The 13772-nt window shown below is 50.1% G+C and overlaps 4 protein-coding genes across 4 annotated transcripts; 2 read left to right on the top strand and 2 right to left on the bottom strand.

Annotated features, from left to right (window-relative positions):
- Nucleotides 1-1009: 1009 nt before the first annotated feature.
- On the bottom strand, nucleotides 1010-2247 carry PG986_012233 (TRI7; the record flags this gene model as incomplete). Its single annotated transcript, XM_066848455.1, has 2 exons — nucleotides 1010-1430; nucleotides 2180-2247. The coding sequence occupies 2 exons, from the start codon at nucleotides 2245-2247 to the stop codon at nucleotides 1010-1012; spliced, it is 489 nt and encodes a 162-aa protein (XP_066695151.1).
- Nucleotides 2248-3496: 1249 nt separating this feature from the next.
- PG986_012232 (uncharacterized protein) lies at nucleotides 3497-4044 on the top strand (the record flags this gene model as incomplete). The annotated part of the gene is made up of 2 exons (XM_066848454.1): nucleotides 3497-3776; nucleotides 3863-4044. The coding sequence occupies 2 exons, from the start codon at nucleotides 3497-3499 to the stop codon at nucleotides 4042-4044; spliced, it is 462 nt and encodes a 153-aa protein (XP_066695150.1).
- Nucleotides 4045-8096: 4052 nt separating this feature from the next.
- On the bottom strand, nucleotides 8097-9546 carry PG986_012231 (uncharacterized protein; the record flags this gene model as incomplete). Its single annotated transcript, XM_066848453.1, has 5 exons — nucleotides 8097-8592; nucleotides 8675-8869; nucleotides 8937-9127; nucleotides 9189-9293; nucleotides 9403-9546. The coding sequence occupies 5 exons, from the start codon at nucleotides 9544-9546 to the stop codon at nucleotides 8097-8099; spliced, it is 1131 nt and encodes a 376-aa protein (XP_066695149.1).
- Nucleotides 9547-11070: 1524 nt separating this feature from the next.
- Nucleotides 11071-12025, top strand: PG986_012230 (3-oxoacyl-reductase; the record flags this gene model as incomplete). Its single annotated transcript, XM_066848452.1, has 2 exons — nucleotides 11071-11131; nucleotides 11229-12025. The coding sequence occupies 2 exons, from the start codon at nucleotides 11071-11073 to the stop codon at nucleotides 12023-12025; spliced, it is 858 nt and encodes a 285-aa protein (XP_066695148.1).
- Nucleotides 12026-13772: the final 1747 nt, after the last annotated feature.

The following is a 13772-nucleotide window of genomic DNA, read 5'->3' as shown; positions in this document are numbered from 1 at the left end:
TTACACCTCGCATTTCTTTTAACCCTTTAATCTCGGCTCTTTTTATATATTAAAAGAGAGGTTCCGTTAAATAGTAACTCTTCGCTGCTTAAGGCTTTAAAATATAACGATAAGTAAGAAAAACTTTATTTAGTGCTGGTGCGAGGCTCGTAAGATAGCCTTTAAAAAAACTAATATATTAAATAGTTAGAGAGCCACCGGTATTTTCCCTCGTGATATTAATAAGCCTTTAAATAGTAAACTTAAGAGGAATACGAACCGGCAGGCTTAAGCTAGACCTTTTAAGCTACCACCGATCGATTCGCACGCTTAATTTACCTTTTATAAGTTAATAATATTAATTAATTCTCGGTAGATTAAATAGCTCACTACCTTATTTATTAGTAATAATATTATATTCGATAATACCACTTAGCGTTATTTAAGAAGCTCGAGAAGGGTTTTAATACTTTAACGAGTTAAATTAATAATTTAAAGTATAAGAAGTTTATCTTAAAAGTAAATCTAGAAAGAGAAAGAAGAAAAAAAAGAGTAATCCCCGACCTTAATTAAAAGTATATAACGATAGCAAATGTGCATCGCATATAAAGGGGGGATAGTAAAGGATGCGTAGAAAAGTCTAGTGGTAACTATATTATCGTCGGCGTAAGACGCTATTATAATTAAATCTAACTTTAAAAGTAATGCCGAGAGTACTATCGAGGTATTATATAGTTAATTTAATATTTTTAAAATTTATTATTATTTTTTAATTGAATTATTTCTATATTATAGTGTTATTATTGTTTTATTTTTTACCCTGGCCCGTAGCAGGGGTGGCCGGCTTAGCTCATTTTCAGGGTTATAAATGCTAAGCTTTTCACATAGCGATGCCAAGTAATTTGTGCGATCGGTAACCCGCCTCCTTACGCAGACGTACTATATTCGAGCGCGTGTAAATAAGCATAACTGATTGGCTGTCACTTAACTGTAGCACTGTGATCACGAACGGCCCGAAGCGGCTAAATCGCTAGGAGCCGTAGATCAATGGGTACTGCCATATTGGAACAATGCACGAAAATACCAGCAAAACCCAAACATAACCAAATGGCTTCAACCAACCCCTAACCCCACTGGGTATGATACCCAGCAGCTTTTTCTCCACGAGCCTCTCCTGAGTACAGACAACGCAGTTGAGGAGGAAGAAGCCAACCTCGGCACTGAAGTTGCTATTCCGTCTAATGAACCAGTTGGCTGCAGCATGAGAGAAAGCAGACATGGTGAACATCCAGAGCGTTCTGAGCGCGGCGAATGCCAGTCCGATTTCGCCATTCCCTGCCCCTTCTGGACCAACTCGTAGGGTCGGAGGCATGAAGGATGTGAACGATGCCACATGCAGACGGTGCCAGTTGATAGCCCAAAAGCGGCGAAGTGGGTATGCTTCGGTTAAGCTCACCACCCGTCTCGCTGACCCCCTGCCTCGCTGACCCCCTTTTCCCCACCAAAATCGTAAAAACTTCATAATATTCAAAAGGTTCTATAAAATTAAATAAAATAGGTAAGATTAATCAGATCTTTATATTTTAAAATAAAAGACAATTTAAAGTTAATATAATTTGAATTTAAAAATATATAAATTTAACGCTATTAATATAACGCTTAAAAGGTGAATTTGAAATTTTATATATAAATTACTAAGAAATGTAAAATTAGGATAAAACTTTAAATAAATATTATTATTTAAGTTTAAAACATTTTACGGTTACAAGATATTATTTAAGAGGTAAATTAAAGAAACGAAGCTTATAAGTAATTTATTTATTTAATTATTAATTTATTTTAAAATTTTAAATTATTTTCTATGTGGAAAAACTAGAGAAAATTTATTTTCTTTAATTAAAAAATGGTTTTATTTTATTTATTTTTTATTTCTAAAATAAAATACTTTATTAAGCTTAAATATAATAAATAATAAAATAATCACGTGATTTATATATAAACTTTATTTTATATTCGTTATAATAATATTTTAAATACCTTAATTTATTCTATTAAATAAAACTGTAAAAAATATAAAATCTTTATATTTACTATTTATTATAGTTAAATTCTAATAAAACGAAAATTCTTCTTTATATTTTAATTAAAATATTTAAAAATAGCCATTAGTCAATGAGAGGGGGAGTCAGTGAGGGGATACGTGAGCTTATGTCGCTGAATAGCGGTGGCCAATCCTGGGGTTGATCCCAGCCGAGAAGAGAAACGCATAGCAGCGCCGCTAGGTCATGGATTCATGTCAAAACTGCATGGTTGTAAATTATCCGTTGTACCGACATGTAGGCTCTTAAACCGAGAGCCCGCGGGTCTGATACCAACAGGAGGCTCCGGCCCGATGGTGAGAAGTCCTGCATCGTCACATGCAATGCCCGGAATATTGGCCGCGAGAGCGTCCTCATGGCTATGCTGTACCCGAAGTAGATGGCCGTTAGGCGGTAGCATTTTGAAATCCTGAACCGCCGCAAGTCCCTTTTGGATGCGACGACCGAGTTTCCGTCGGTCAGCTTGAGCCGCCGCAGGTTGGCTAATACGCTGCGAACGATGACCTTGATGCGCGAAGAAAGGGGCAAACTCTCCAGACGCAACACGAGTGTGCTGCGTAGTAAGAGTGATGTCGTATGCAAACCTACTTCGATTACAGAAGTAACCCATACATTGGGCCATAGCAACGGAACGGAAGAGGCTCTTCCCAAACACGCGATGACGGTAGCAACGTGGGCCGCACTCAGTCCATATCGTGGCCACCCAGCCTCGCATTGGATGTCATGGTAAAACGTGATGACTGACACAAGGGCCCAAGGAACTGGGTGAAATGTGAGAAGAAAACGCATAACGATCAATTTTGATGCATGGTTCAAAGCAATGTTCACATTTCGATAAATTAGAAGCACTTAAATGCACCAAGGTGGCCCCTAGAAACCTCCTAGTGATAACTTTGCATACTGCTGTAGGAATACAGATATGGAAAACTTGTATTCAGTGATGTATTCTCTACGAGGTAGATATGCTTTTGTTTTATATACGGAGATACCAGGTAGAACATAAAGAACCAGATCATGGTTCTCCTGAATGCCCGAATTCCCGCTTCACGCATCGCCAACCAACATCAATACAACGAGAGCATTGAGCTTATAAAAACACCCTTATAACCGAGAATTGTCTAAAGTACCATGGTTAATGTTACAGGTGGTTTTGATGGTCCGACCATAGGGCGAGAAAGACATCAGTTCATTCTACTCGCCATCAGATACACTCGATGGTGATTGTAGATGATGGCCCCTTTCCCAAGGAAATCATAATCCTCGAGGCCTTGTGTATAAATTGGTACGTGGCTCCGTGCCTACTCACTTGGAAATTCGCTATTTGTGAGCATCAGAGCTTGTTCCCCTGTTTACAATCCCACAACCAAGTCGAGTCTCAATATTTACAGGAGAAAAATCTCGTCGAGCCCCTTACCAAGATGCCTTTCGCTAGCTTTCCTGAAATCGCAGACACCATTGCCTTTGTTGGGCTTGGTGTAGGCGCCATTGGGGGATCGGTCATTCAATACTGTTCTGACCACCCAAGCAATTACGGCTGTGTCAACGGAAAGCGTGACATCGTGGGCACGGAAAACATTGTCCGCATCTTCCACCCTCGTGCGGACGTCGGTCCTTGCAATGTCCCCTTGTACAACTTCCAACAGTGCCACGATGCGCTCGTTGGCGTCAATATTGCTTCTTCAATCCCCGAAGCTGGTGGTAGGTGAATGAATCTCGCCCGTTCTTCCCTCTTAATCCTCTTGCATCCCTTCCCCTCATGTTTATCGCTAACCATGAACATTCAGTTGCCCAATTCGACAATGTTCCGGCTCCTTGCATGGACCTCAGCACCGTTCTTGTGGGAGGCTGCACTGGCGCGGATCCTCGACCTACACCGTGCGGCCCTGCCTGCATCAAGTACACAGGACTGCCCGACGATCAGCTGGGCCAGCTCTCAGCCGAGCTCAACGCGAGAATCGATCACTAGGATGACACAAGGGTCTAGAGGTAGTACGGGGACAACATGTACGCCTGGATTTAGTTCTTATTGTGATTTCCAGCTCGGGAGACACGAGCCACGGTAATTACTTGAGAGGGTATTACTAAGAGGAATAGTTATGATACTACGTTCATTTGTCTTAATTTGAGCTATGTTGAGGAATGACTGAAATAGAAACGACCGTGTTGCTTCAAAAGGGTATCTTTGGGGACGTGCTTCAATAGTATGTTCTTGTCATTGGCAGTCTCGCGGCCGGCCCCCTACCCGGATCCTGCAATACAAGAAAGGCATCCCGCCCAAGCGGTAGCCCAGATTTCGTAAGGCTTGTGCATAAGAGTGACGTGCCTGCGGGCTCTCCGTGCGTTGCGCTGAGCCACTGTTGGGGGAAAGGTCATATGACTCTTGAAGCCAAAACTGGCCGAGCTGCCAAACTTTGAGAGATGATCCCCATCTCGCGTATCCCATGGACGTTCCGTGACGACGTCAAGGTATGCAGCTGGCTCAAGTACAACTATTTCTCGATAGACTCTCGCAGCATCCAGCAGGGTCGATCTAGGATCTGCGGAGGGAGGCCCAAAAGACAAAGCTGTTTGTTGTACGTACAGCAATGCGGCCACATCACCATTGAAGCTGGGCCTGTTTGTCGACCGAAACCCGAACACCATTGTGCCGCCTGCTGTCAAAAACAGCCAAGGGAGGGCTCCCGTTATATACGTAAAGGACAATTCCACGCGTATATGCGCCTAATGCTGCACGACATCGACTTTTCAGACCTGGCGCGCGTCGCGCATGGGCAAACCAGGAGCGCGTTTTACCGTCTAGGTCACTCGCATTCGGGAACTCGACTGCGTGCGTGACACTTGCTTCCTCCTCCAACTCGACCATGGTGACCACGCACCTGGCGCAGTATGGAGCAACACGAAACTCGGCCGAAAAATTACGGCAAACCGTACTTTACACATACTCCGCTGCCGCTCCTACCCACGGCAGAAGACCGGCTCATTCCTTTGCCCTCGTCGGGGTAGGTAGCAGAGATGATGTCGGAGATGCGGCGACATCGCTACCTTGCCGGGCCCTGGCCTGGTCCAGGGTCTTCTTTTCCCCCCGACCCCCTCTGGCCGGCCAGGAAGGAAGGAAGGCGAGGGCGCGACTCCCAGCCCCTGCGTCGCGCCGCCCCCTCGGGCTGTGTTATGTCGAACTGATCGACACTGGTCACGTCGGGGTGGACTTACTTTGGTTCGACCCAACCCATTATCTGTGCGCCAACCAATCCACCACCCAGATTGCGACGCTGTAGCTTCGGGGGCGGTCTTGTGCAGGCATCTTGGGACCTGCAGATGTAACATCGGGCCAACCGACTTCTGCAGGAACCACGCTGGTTCTCGACGGCGAATACACCATGCTGTGGTACTGGGCCGCCGCTTTCTGACTCTCCCGCTTCACCGACGTCGTGGATGGGGTGCACAGGTCTGGAGCTGGTCCTGTTGCCAATCCTCCTGCTCCCTGCAAACGCCCTGTTGTTGTACTTTTTTAATGCAGCGTCAAATCACCCCCAGCGCGAGCAGCGCGGAGGGTTTGGTCTCGTACGCCCGAGCTCCAAGAGGCGGCAATTTATGAGCGAGTCGGGCAGCTCAGGACGAAAAAGGGACCCAGATGTTGGCCCAAGCTGGGGCAAAAACTGGTAGCCTCGGGGTTGTAAATATACATGTGCAGGCAACTACTGGCTGACCCCAGCCTCCCTCCTTTCCGCCACAGCAAGCACAACATCTTCGGGAGGGTTAGCGAGCCAGTCGGAGCAGCAGCCCGTGGCGACAGCGATCCACCTTCTGGCTCCTGCATTGGATGATTGATCTCAAGGATATCTATCATACCGTCGTTTTGATTGTCAGCCCCCAAGGAGGGGGCGGGAGTAGATAGACTAGACAGGTAATCTCACGCCTTCAGGCGGCCGAGGCAGATCCTGATTTCGATGCTAAAGGGGCAGATGGAAGAACCAAATGCCATGTTTTGTTCACTGCGCAAGTGAGCCCTTCAGGGGTATTGAGAGGGCGTCAATTCCATCCCAGCTTGGCTTACTGAGCGACTGCCGGCATAACAACATCCATGCATCAACTTTCTTGATCTATCAACTCCGGTTCATCACCAAATCATCCTAACAGAAACGAAAGACACACAACGTGCAGACTGCTGTCATTCACTTGCATGATTCGAGTGAACGCTTATTATGGTCGAATAAACGGACTGGCAAGAGTTCTAACCAGGAGCCCAGTGGTATTCTCCGCATAATAACAGGAAGATTTTATGCTTGGAGTCAAGTTTCTGATATGGCGAGGGCCAGGCAATATCAGTTTGGTTTTATGTACCCCCCTGTCGTTCCCACCAAAACGACCGCATCCCGGTCTGTGATCCGGGCAGCCGGCTATGGGAGCGAGTCATGCCCGAGGTAAACTGATTCGCTACGCATCATGCCAAGCCCATGCTGCCGAACGAGCGTACGTACACACGTTTGGGAGATGGCGGGAAGGAAAGATAGGCGACCTTTATTACCAGAACCGGTGTTGAAGCCGTGAAACAATGCGAGTAAGGACTGCCGGCCGAGAACGCCCTTCTCATGCGGCGGGCGCATCTCGTCCGTACGTTCAGTGAAGGAAGGAAGCAAGCAAGGGGGGTGGACGAGATCCGCGCGTATGGCGGCTCCAGCATGAATTGCACGCACTAACCCGCGGGCGCCGACGCCACGCCCGGCGGCGCTGCTCCTGCTTGCTGCCGTGCCGCACCCGTTACCCTCGGTGCCATTCGCAAGGCAGGCTAAAAGGGGCGCCGTCAGGATACCGAAATAACCACCCGGGGACTAAAGACCTTTTGATATACGGCTAAGCCAATAGCTACCGGCTGGTCATTCCAAATCGGGCAAATCGGGCGCATACTAAGTACTAGTAGCGACTTGAAGCCCCCGTGACGAACCGTATCCAGAAGCCAACAGTAAGCGGTCAAGAGGTGAGTGAGGTGGGAATCGAACGAAGATGGCCCCCATTTCCGCACCCCCAGGGCCCAACACTAGTAGTAGGAAAGGACCACCATGACAGGGCAGACATCTCCACATTGAGCGACACCCGACCCGAACCGCATTTTCTCCGACACCAGTCTAGCTCTTTATGGCAGGCTGATCTCAGAATACACTGTACACGAGCGTACCTTGCTAACATACCACACATCCAATCTGAACAGGCCAAGCAGGGTAATGGCCAGGTACAAAAAAAATGGATAAAAATTGCTGCTATAGATGGTAGCAGCCTTCAAATGTAGTACTTGTTTCTCACTATTTTCACAAGTCAATAGGCTGCGGAAGACGAGAAAAATAGGGCGGCAAAAGATGAGATTGTCCCGGGGCCGGCCGGTGTATCTCGAGTTCTCGGGTTAGTGCCTGGCAGGCGATCTTTCTGGAAAGAATTAGGTAACGACATGGGTTGGAAGCCGGAATGAGACGAGAAACAACGGGGCGCGGCCCTGGTCGAGATCCAGAGTCTGGAAATTTCCAGATCCGCCTTATTAAGGGGCTGACAGGCAGGGCTCCAGAGCTGCAGGGCACTAATCCGGACGCTAAACCCCCTCAGGCTAGAAGGGGTGTTCTAAGGATGCACCGGGTATAGTGTGCAACGGGGTTTAACCAACTATTTTTATCCAATCAGACGCCGGGTGATGCTATTGCGTGAAACGCTAGCACAAACCGTAATACCAAAACTGTGCACGTCCGCCAGCGCCTTGCGGGACGGGCCACCCAAGAAAAGTTCAGTCACGCTGATTGATGGATGGATGGATGGATGGAGTGGTTTGCGTCATTTCCACGGTCTCAATTCTTTTTGATTATTGTTGTTGTAGTAGTTAGGCATCTGCGTGTGTGTGTGTGTGTATGTCTGTATGTATCCCGCGCTCAATGGGATAGAGAAAGTAATGAAAAAGCAAGGAAGAAGAGGAAGTTTCGTAGATTGCTTTGTGGATGGGCCCGCGCTCGCTCACTCACTCGGCTCCGGCTCGCCCGCTTAGTAGGCCCCGGGCCCGTGGTGGCTGTTGCCGCGCTGCTTGTTCTCGAACTCCATGCCGAACTCGGTCTGCACATGGATCTGGTTCTGGCTCTGCTTGTGCACGATGCGCTCCCGGCTGTCGGCAGGCTGCGGCAGGCTCTCGCTGCTGCCGTCGCCGATGTAGGTCCCGTACACTTTGGTCTCCACGCCCCCGCGGCTGGCCATGCTGTTGCCCTTCTTGGTCGGGTCTCGCTCGCCGAGTTCCAGGTAGCTGCTCTTCGCGGCCGCCGACGTCGCCCCCGTCTTGGACTTGTCCTTGGAGCTGATCGAGGACGTAAAGGCGGCGATGGCACTCTCGAGCAGCGGGCGGCACGCCGGCAGGTTCGCCACCAGCAGACCGATGCCCACCTCGGCCTGCGCCCAGGCAAGGATGATTCCGAGACCCTGCAAGAACTTGGAGGCGTCGTTCATCAGGAGGAGGTACTTGAGTCGCACAATGGGTGCAATCGACGCACTGGGTAGTTTGAAATGTTAGTTCGTTATGACCACTCGAATGAGGGGAGACGGCCGGGAGGAGAAGAGCAGAGGAAACTCACAAGATACCCAGTCCCAGCAGACCAATCACAGAAGCCTTGACGCGCGTGCCCATCTGGAGCTTCCAAATCAGGGCAAACGGCAGCAGCGCAAAGATCCAGTCTGTCGTGATGGAGACGGCGGCGACCAAGAACGACAAGGCAGTTTGGATCTCACGCGGTTGGCAAGTGCCCTCTGTTTCGGGGAGCCAGTTTTTCCTTTGGCCACAGTCAGTACTCGCTTGGTCAATGATCGGGGGCTCACCGGTTTGCAGGCAGCACTTACTCAACGGGCGTGCATTGGAAGAACAAGTACATGCCGGTGCCGCCGGTGCAGATGGTCACCAGAGCCAAACAGGCGTAGATGATGCCCTGCACCCATTTCTTGCCGTCGCCGATACGGAGGAGCGTGAAGCCCAGGGACCACTTCAGCGCCACGAGCGTGAAGCACCAAAACTCCTGGAACACGTAGAACCACTAAGTGCGTCTTCTGTCAGTCGAGAGATCCAGCGCCGCACAGATGATATCTGGATCTTACAAAGTTGGAATTCGCCTTTTGCTGAGCTGTCAAAGTAGCATCAAGCTGTCCGACTCCGCTCCAGGCCATGCCGATCATTCCGACCTGGGAAACCACCCAAACGGGCTTTCGTGGTGTTAGTACTTATGAGGGGGAAAAAAAGGAGGCGCTCTCGTGTGTGCTGTTCGTCCCGGCCGGCAAAGTAGCGGTCGCTGAGAACCCAATAAAAACTCACGATAGTGGCCACCATGGCCCAATCATCGGGGCCCCAGGCCTTTCGTTGCGTCCGAATCCAGAATCGGGCGACAATGCTGAGGATGTTCAATGGCAGCGGTACCAGGACCGCCAAGGCCATATCTTTCGACGTTGCCGCGACCATCTTGTTCGGGGTTTGCCAGTCTGCAATTGATGACTAAAAGGCCGGGCTGGCTTCGTGTTCGTTGCTCGACGGGGGGGCGCTTGGCTTTGCTGCTTGCTGGCGCTGGTTGGGGAAGTGGGAAGAAAACGAACGTAAGAAGCAACGAAAGACTAATAGATGCACATAGCAAACAACGCCAGGCTGGTACGGATGTCTAGGGAATATGTATGGTCTGTAGGGCTCTGGGGAAAAGGCCAAGGTGCAGGGCCTTGCCGGGCCTTGAATGATACGATACTGCCGTAGGATCATGATGGCAGCCGGGAGGCAACAGGCCAAAGTTCCTTGGCCAGATCAATCAATCCCAGTCCGTGTAATTTCGACCGGAAATCCCTACACGTTCCCCATTCTTGCTGCCAGTAGCGAGCCCCGTCCCGCAATCAAAGGCGGCCTTGTCGAGTCCCGATGCAACGCCGTCGTCCATACAGATGGCGCCCTCGCGCCTCTCGCTGTTACCACGGTGGGGAGAGCCCAGCGTCGAACCAGAGATGGCCAAAAGTTCACAATTCTGGGGCCGTTGCGAAGAAGTCTGGTGTCTGGGTTGTGCCACAGCCGCGCATTATGCAGCTCCAGGCGGCAGTCGCCAAGGGTCAATTATGATCCCACCCCGAAACATAAGATCTTTAAGCCCAATTTAATCGGGCCTACAGCAGAGGGAAGACGTCCGTCAGGGATCGGGGAGCTGGCTAGCGGAGTGCCGGCCGTCTCAACCAGCGAGCCAGGCTGCTTCTGACTTAGCCGGCCGGCCTATAATTAAGCACTGTAGGGCGACTTGGCTCGACCTATGACAATACGAGTCCATCCGAAAAGCCCTTCCTCCCCGTCCCCCATCCGACGGAACAAATGCCAATTTCATGCACAAGGCGGGAGGAGCCAACCAGCTCGCGCGCAGAAGTAACTGAAACAGGAGACAGGCCGAAATGTTCCTCCGCATCCTGACCTGCTGGCCCAGGATATAGTGCCCTCTGGTAGCGATGGCCCGGGCCAAGCGCTGATCCGGATCGTGAATCGTGCTACACAGGGTACACCGCAGCCGTTTCAAGATTAAACCCGTTCTAGATTGAGATCAACAGTACTTTTTTTTTCTTTTTTTTTTTTTTTTCTTTTTTCGTGTGTGGTGCGGTGGCAGGCCAGTTGACGTGTCTGCGGGTACAGGCGAGGCTAGGCGGCTAGGCGACATTAGCAGGATATACTCCCTGGATCCCTGTCCACGAAGGTGACGATGGACCCTTGCACCTTCAACCCAGTCCCCGCCCGCCAGCATCCACTCCACTCTTGATGGGCGGCATCCGGCTCTCTTCTTAGGGGGCGGTGGGCTCAGGATGGAACATGGAACAATGCTGCATATGTATAAAAGAGGCGCGGCGCTCAGTATCACGTGGAGGGGAGGGATATTAACAGTAACATACCATACCACGCCGCAAACTGCTCTGCTCCTTCCTCGTATTTTCAAACCACTTCTCGGTACTACATTGATTAGACGAAATAATGGCCCCTCCTTTTAGAGTTTTCGAAGGCAAGCTTGCCATTGTCACCGGCGCCTCTCGCAGTACGTGCCGAATGCAACCCAACCCTGGTCTCGTGCGAGATTGTCGCTCTCGCATGCATCGTGATCCATCCATCCGCTGACGCTAGCTTTCCAACAGGCTTCGGCGCCGCCTGCGCTGAGCACTTCGCCAGCCGGGGTGCCAATGTGGTCATCAACTACGCCACCGAGGGCTCGACCGCCAAGGCCCAGGCCCTGGCCAAGGACTTCGAGTCCAAGTACGGCGTCAAGGCCCTGACCGTCAAGGCCGACCTCAGCACCGTCGAGGGTCCCCAGCAGATCGTCGACGCCGCCAAGGGCCACTTCGCCGGCCCCGACGGCAAGTTCCAGATCGACATCATCGTCAACAACGCCGCCACCGTCAACGGCCAGCGCCTCGACGAGCTGGACCTGGACCTGTTCCAGAAGACCTTCGACACCAACTGCCGCGCCCCCGCGCTGCTGATCAAGGCCGCCTTCCCCTACCTGCCCACGGACCGCTCCGGCCGCATCGTCAGCATCTCGAGCGCGACGACGACCTGGGGCGTCTTCGGCCAGACCTCGTACGCCGGCACCAAGGGCGCCCTCGAGGCCATGACGCGCGTCTGGGCCCGCGAGCTCGCCGAGCGCGCCACCGTCAACACCGTGTCGCCCGGCCCCATGGACACCGGCCTCTACTCGGGCCTGCCCGAGGAGATCAAGGAGACCCTCAAGCCCCAGAACGCCCTCACCCCGCTCGCCACCCCCCGCCCCGGCGTCGACAGCCAGGAGATGCTCGACCTCGCCAAGAGCATCGGCGGCCGCCCCGGCTACCTCGAGGAGGTCGCCGGCGTCGTCGGCATCTGCTGCCTGCCCGAGAGCGGCTGGATGACGGGCAACCAGGTGGGCGCCAGCGGTGGCGGTCACTTCGTTCGATAAGCTATTTTACGTAATTCATGACATAAAGACTATTATTTATAGATAAAACCAACATTAGTAATTTGAAATGAGAACCTCGCGTTCCCCCAACCCAAAGCCTGCTCATGATTCACGGGCCATTTTTGTTCCTTTAACGTGCTCTGGTCTTAGTAAAGTAAATCCATATTATTGATAGGAAAAGGTCATTAAGAAAAAAAGGGAAAAGATCGATAACTCGGTCGAACCATCGAATAATCGAAAACAAACTTTATTATTTAAATCTACGAGGTCGAATTAACCTAGCCGAACTTTTATCGAGGGGACGCAGCTAAGGCGCTACGGTATAGATAATCCGATAAATAATCCGATAATTATTAACACTGGTCGCGCCGGACTCGCGCAGAGCTAGCACCACCCGCGAAGCAACGTCGCGGCGTATAACCAAGGACCTTAAACGCCTTAAACGCGTCCCAGCAGCGAAAATAGCTCGAGAAAAGGTATCGAAAAAGGATTAAAGTATTTAAAAAAACTAATCGCTAATCTAATAACCCTTAACAGTAAGCGTAAAGAAATTTTTTAAGTAATTAGGAAACTTCGTACCGAAGCGACCGAACTACGACCGCACCTCGACGACGACAATAACGCGCTAATAACCCGCGGGGAATTGCGAAAAATAGTCGGAAAAACTATCGCCTAAATTACGCAGGATTTTAAAGCTATATAAACTAAATCCTAGGCTTAAATTGCATCTACGCCGCGTAGTAACGATCTTACTGCCTAATAACCGAAAATTATCGTCCTAGCCCGTCGAAACCGCGAAGTAGTAATTAAAAGCGTAAATTAATCTAACGACATTTAAAAAAGAGGCCAATAAATATTGTATAAAGCGTTAATACAGTAATCGGGTATAGCGAAATTATCATAACGAGGAAACTACTTAGCGGCGATATCGTCCTTACCTTTAAAAACGAGGCGAAAAAACATATAAAGAATAATAAATAGGTTTTAAACGCCTTCGGGACCAACGCGTAACTTACTTACAAAAAACTCGCAGTTATCGCGAAAAAGGTCTTAACGAAAAAGCTGCGGGATACCCACGACAAAGCCGCGTTATTACGTAGCTTGCTCGTAAATAAATATAATCCGAAAAAAATCTCGAAATATAAGCGTAGCCTACCAAAGAATCCCGAAATACGCTACGCCTCCCTTATCCTGTATGCGAGCTCCGTCTAAACTGCGAAAAACTTATGCAATAACGGCTTAATATAGGATTCCGAGATCTTCGACTATAAACCGTATAACGCCAGCCTCCGCATCCAACAGTACTACCGCTGCTACGGCTACGGCCACGTAACTAAGTATTATCGGAAACAGCAGCGATGTGGCTACTACTCTACAGCAGCACACCCTGGGGGAGACTAAGAGTACCCCTAGAGAAGACTACGAGGCAGGAAACGTTATGTTAATTACGGCAGGGAATACACGGCGTAGGATCGCGGCTACCCCGTAACGATTTAGCAAAGAAAACGCGTAAAAGAAGCTTATACTTACCGGCCTCGCTAGTTCGAAATCCGTAGTACCGGCGACAGCTCGGTAAGAATAGGGCGTTTATTACCACCGACGACGTTTTCTATTAGTAATAGAGAAGGGTATATAATAATTTCGCGGAAGAGAAGCCGCCCGCGATTCGATTCGACAGCGAACAGTTAAGGTAAAGAGATACGCTCGTAAAGCCGGCGCGGCACCGTCGCTCCCCTATTAGCGTAAG

Source organism: Apiospora aurea, assembly GCF_038362705.1.
Source record: "Apiospora aurea strain CBS 24483 chromosome Unknown utg000008l_segment0_segment0, whole genome shotgun sequence".
In the NCBI taxonomy this organism is placed as follows: domain Eukaryota; kingdom Fungi; phylum Ascomycota; class Sordariomycetes; order Amphisphaeriales; family Apiosporaceae; genus Apiospora; species Apiospora aurea.
This window is presented reverse-complemented; position numbering and strand designations above follow the sequence as displayed.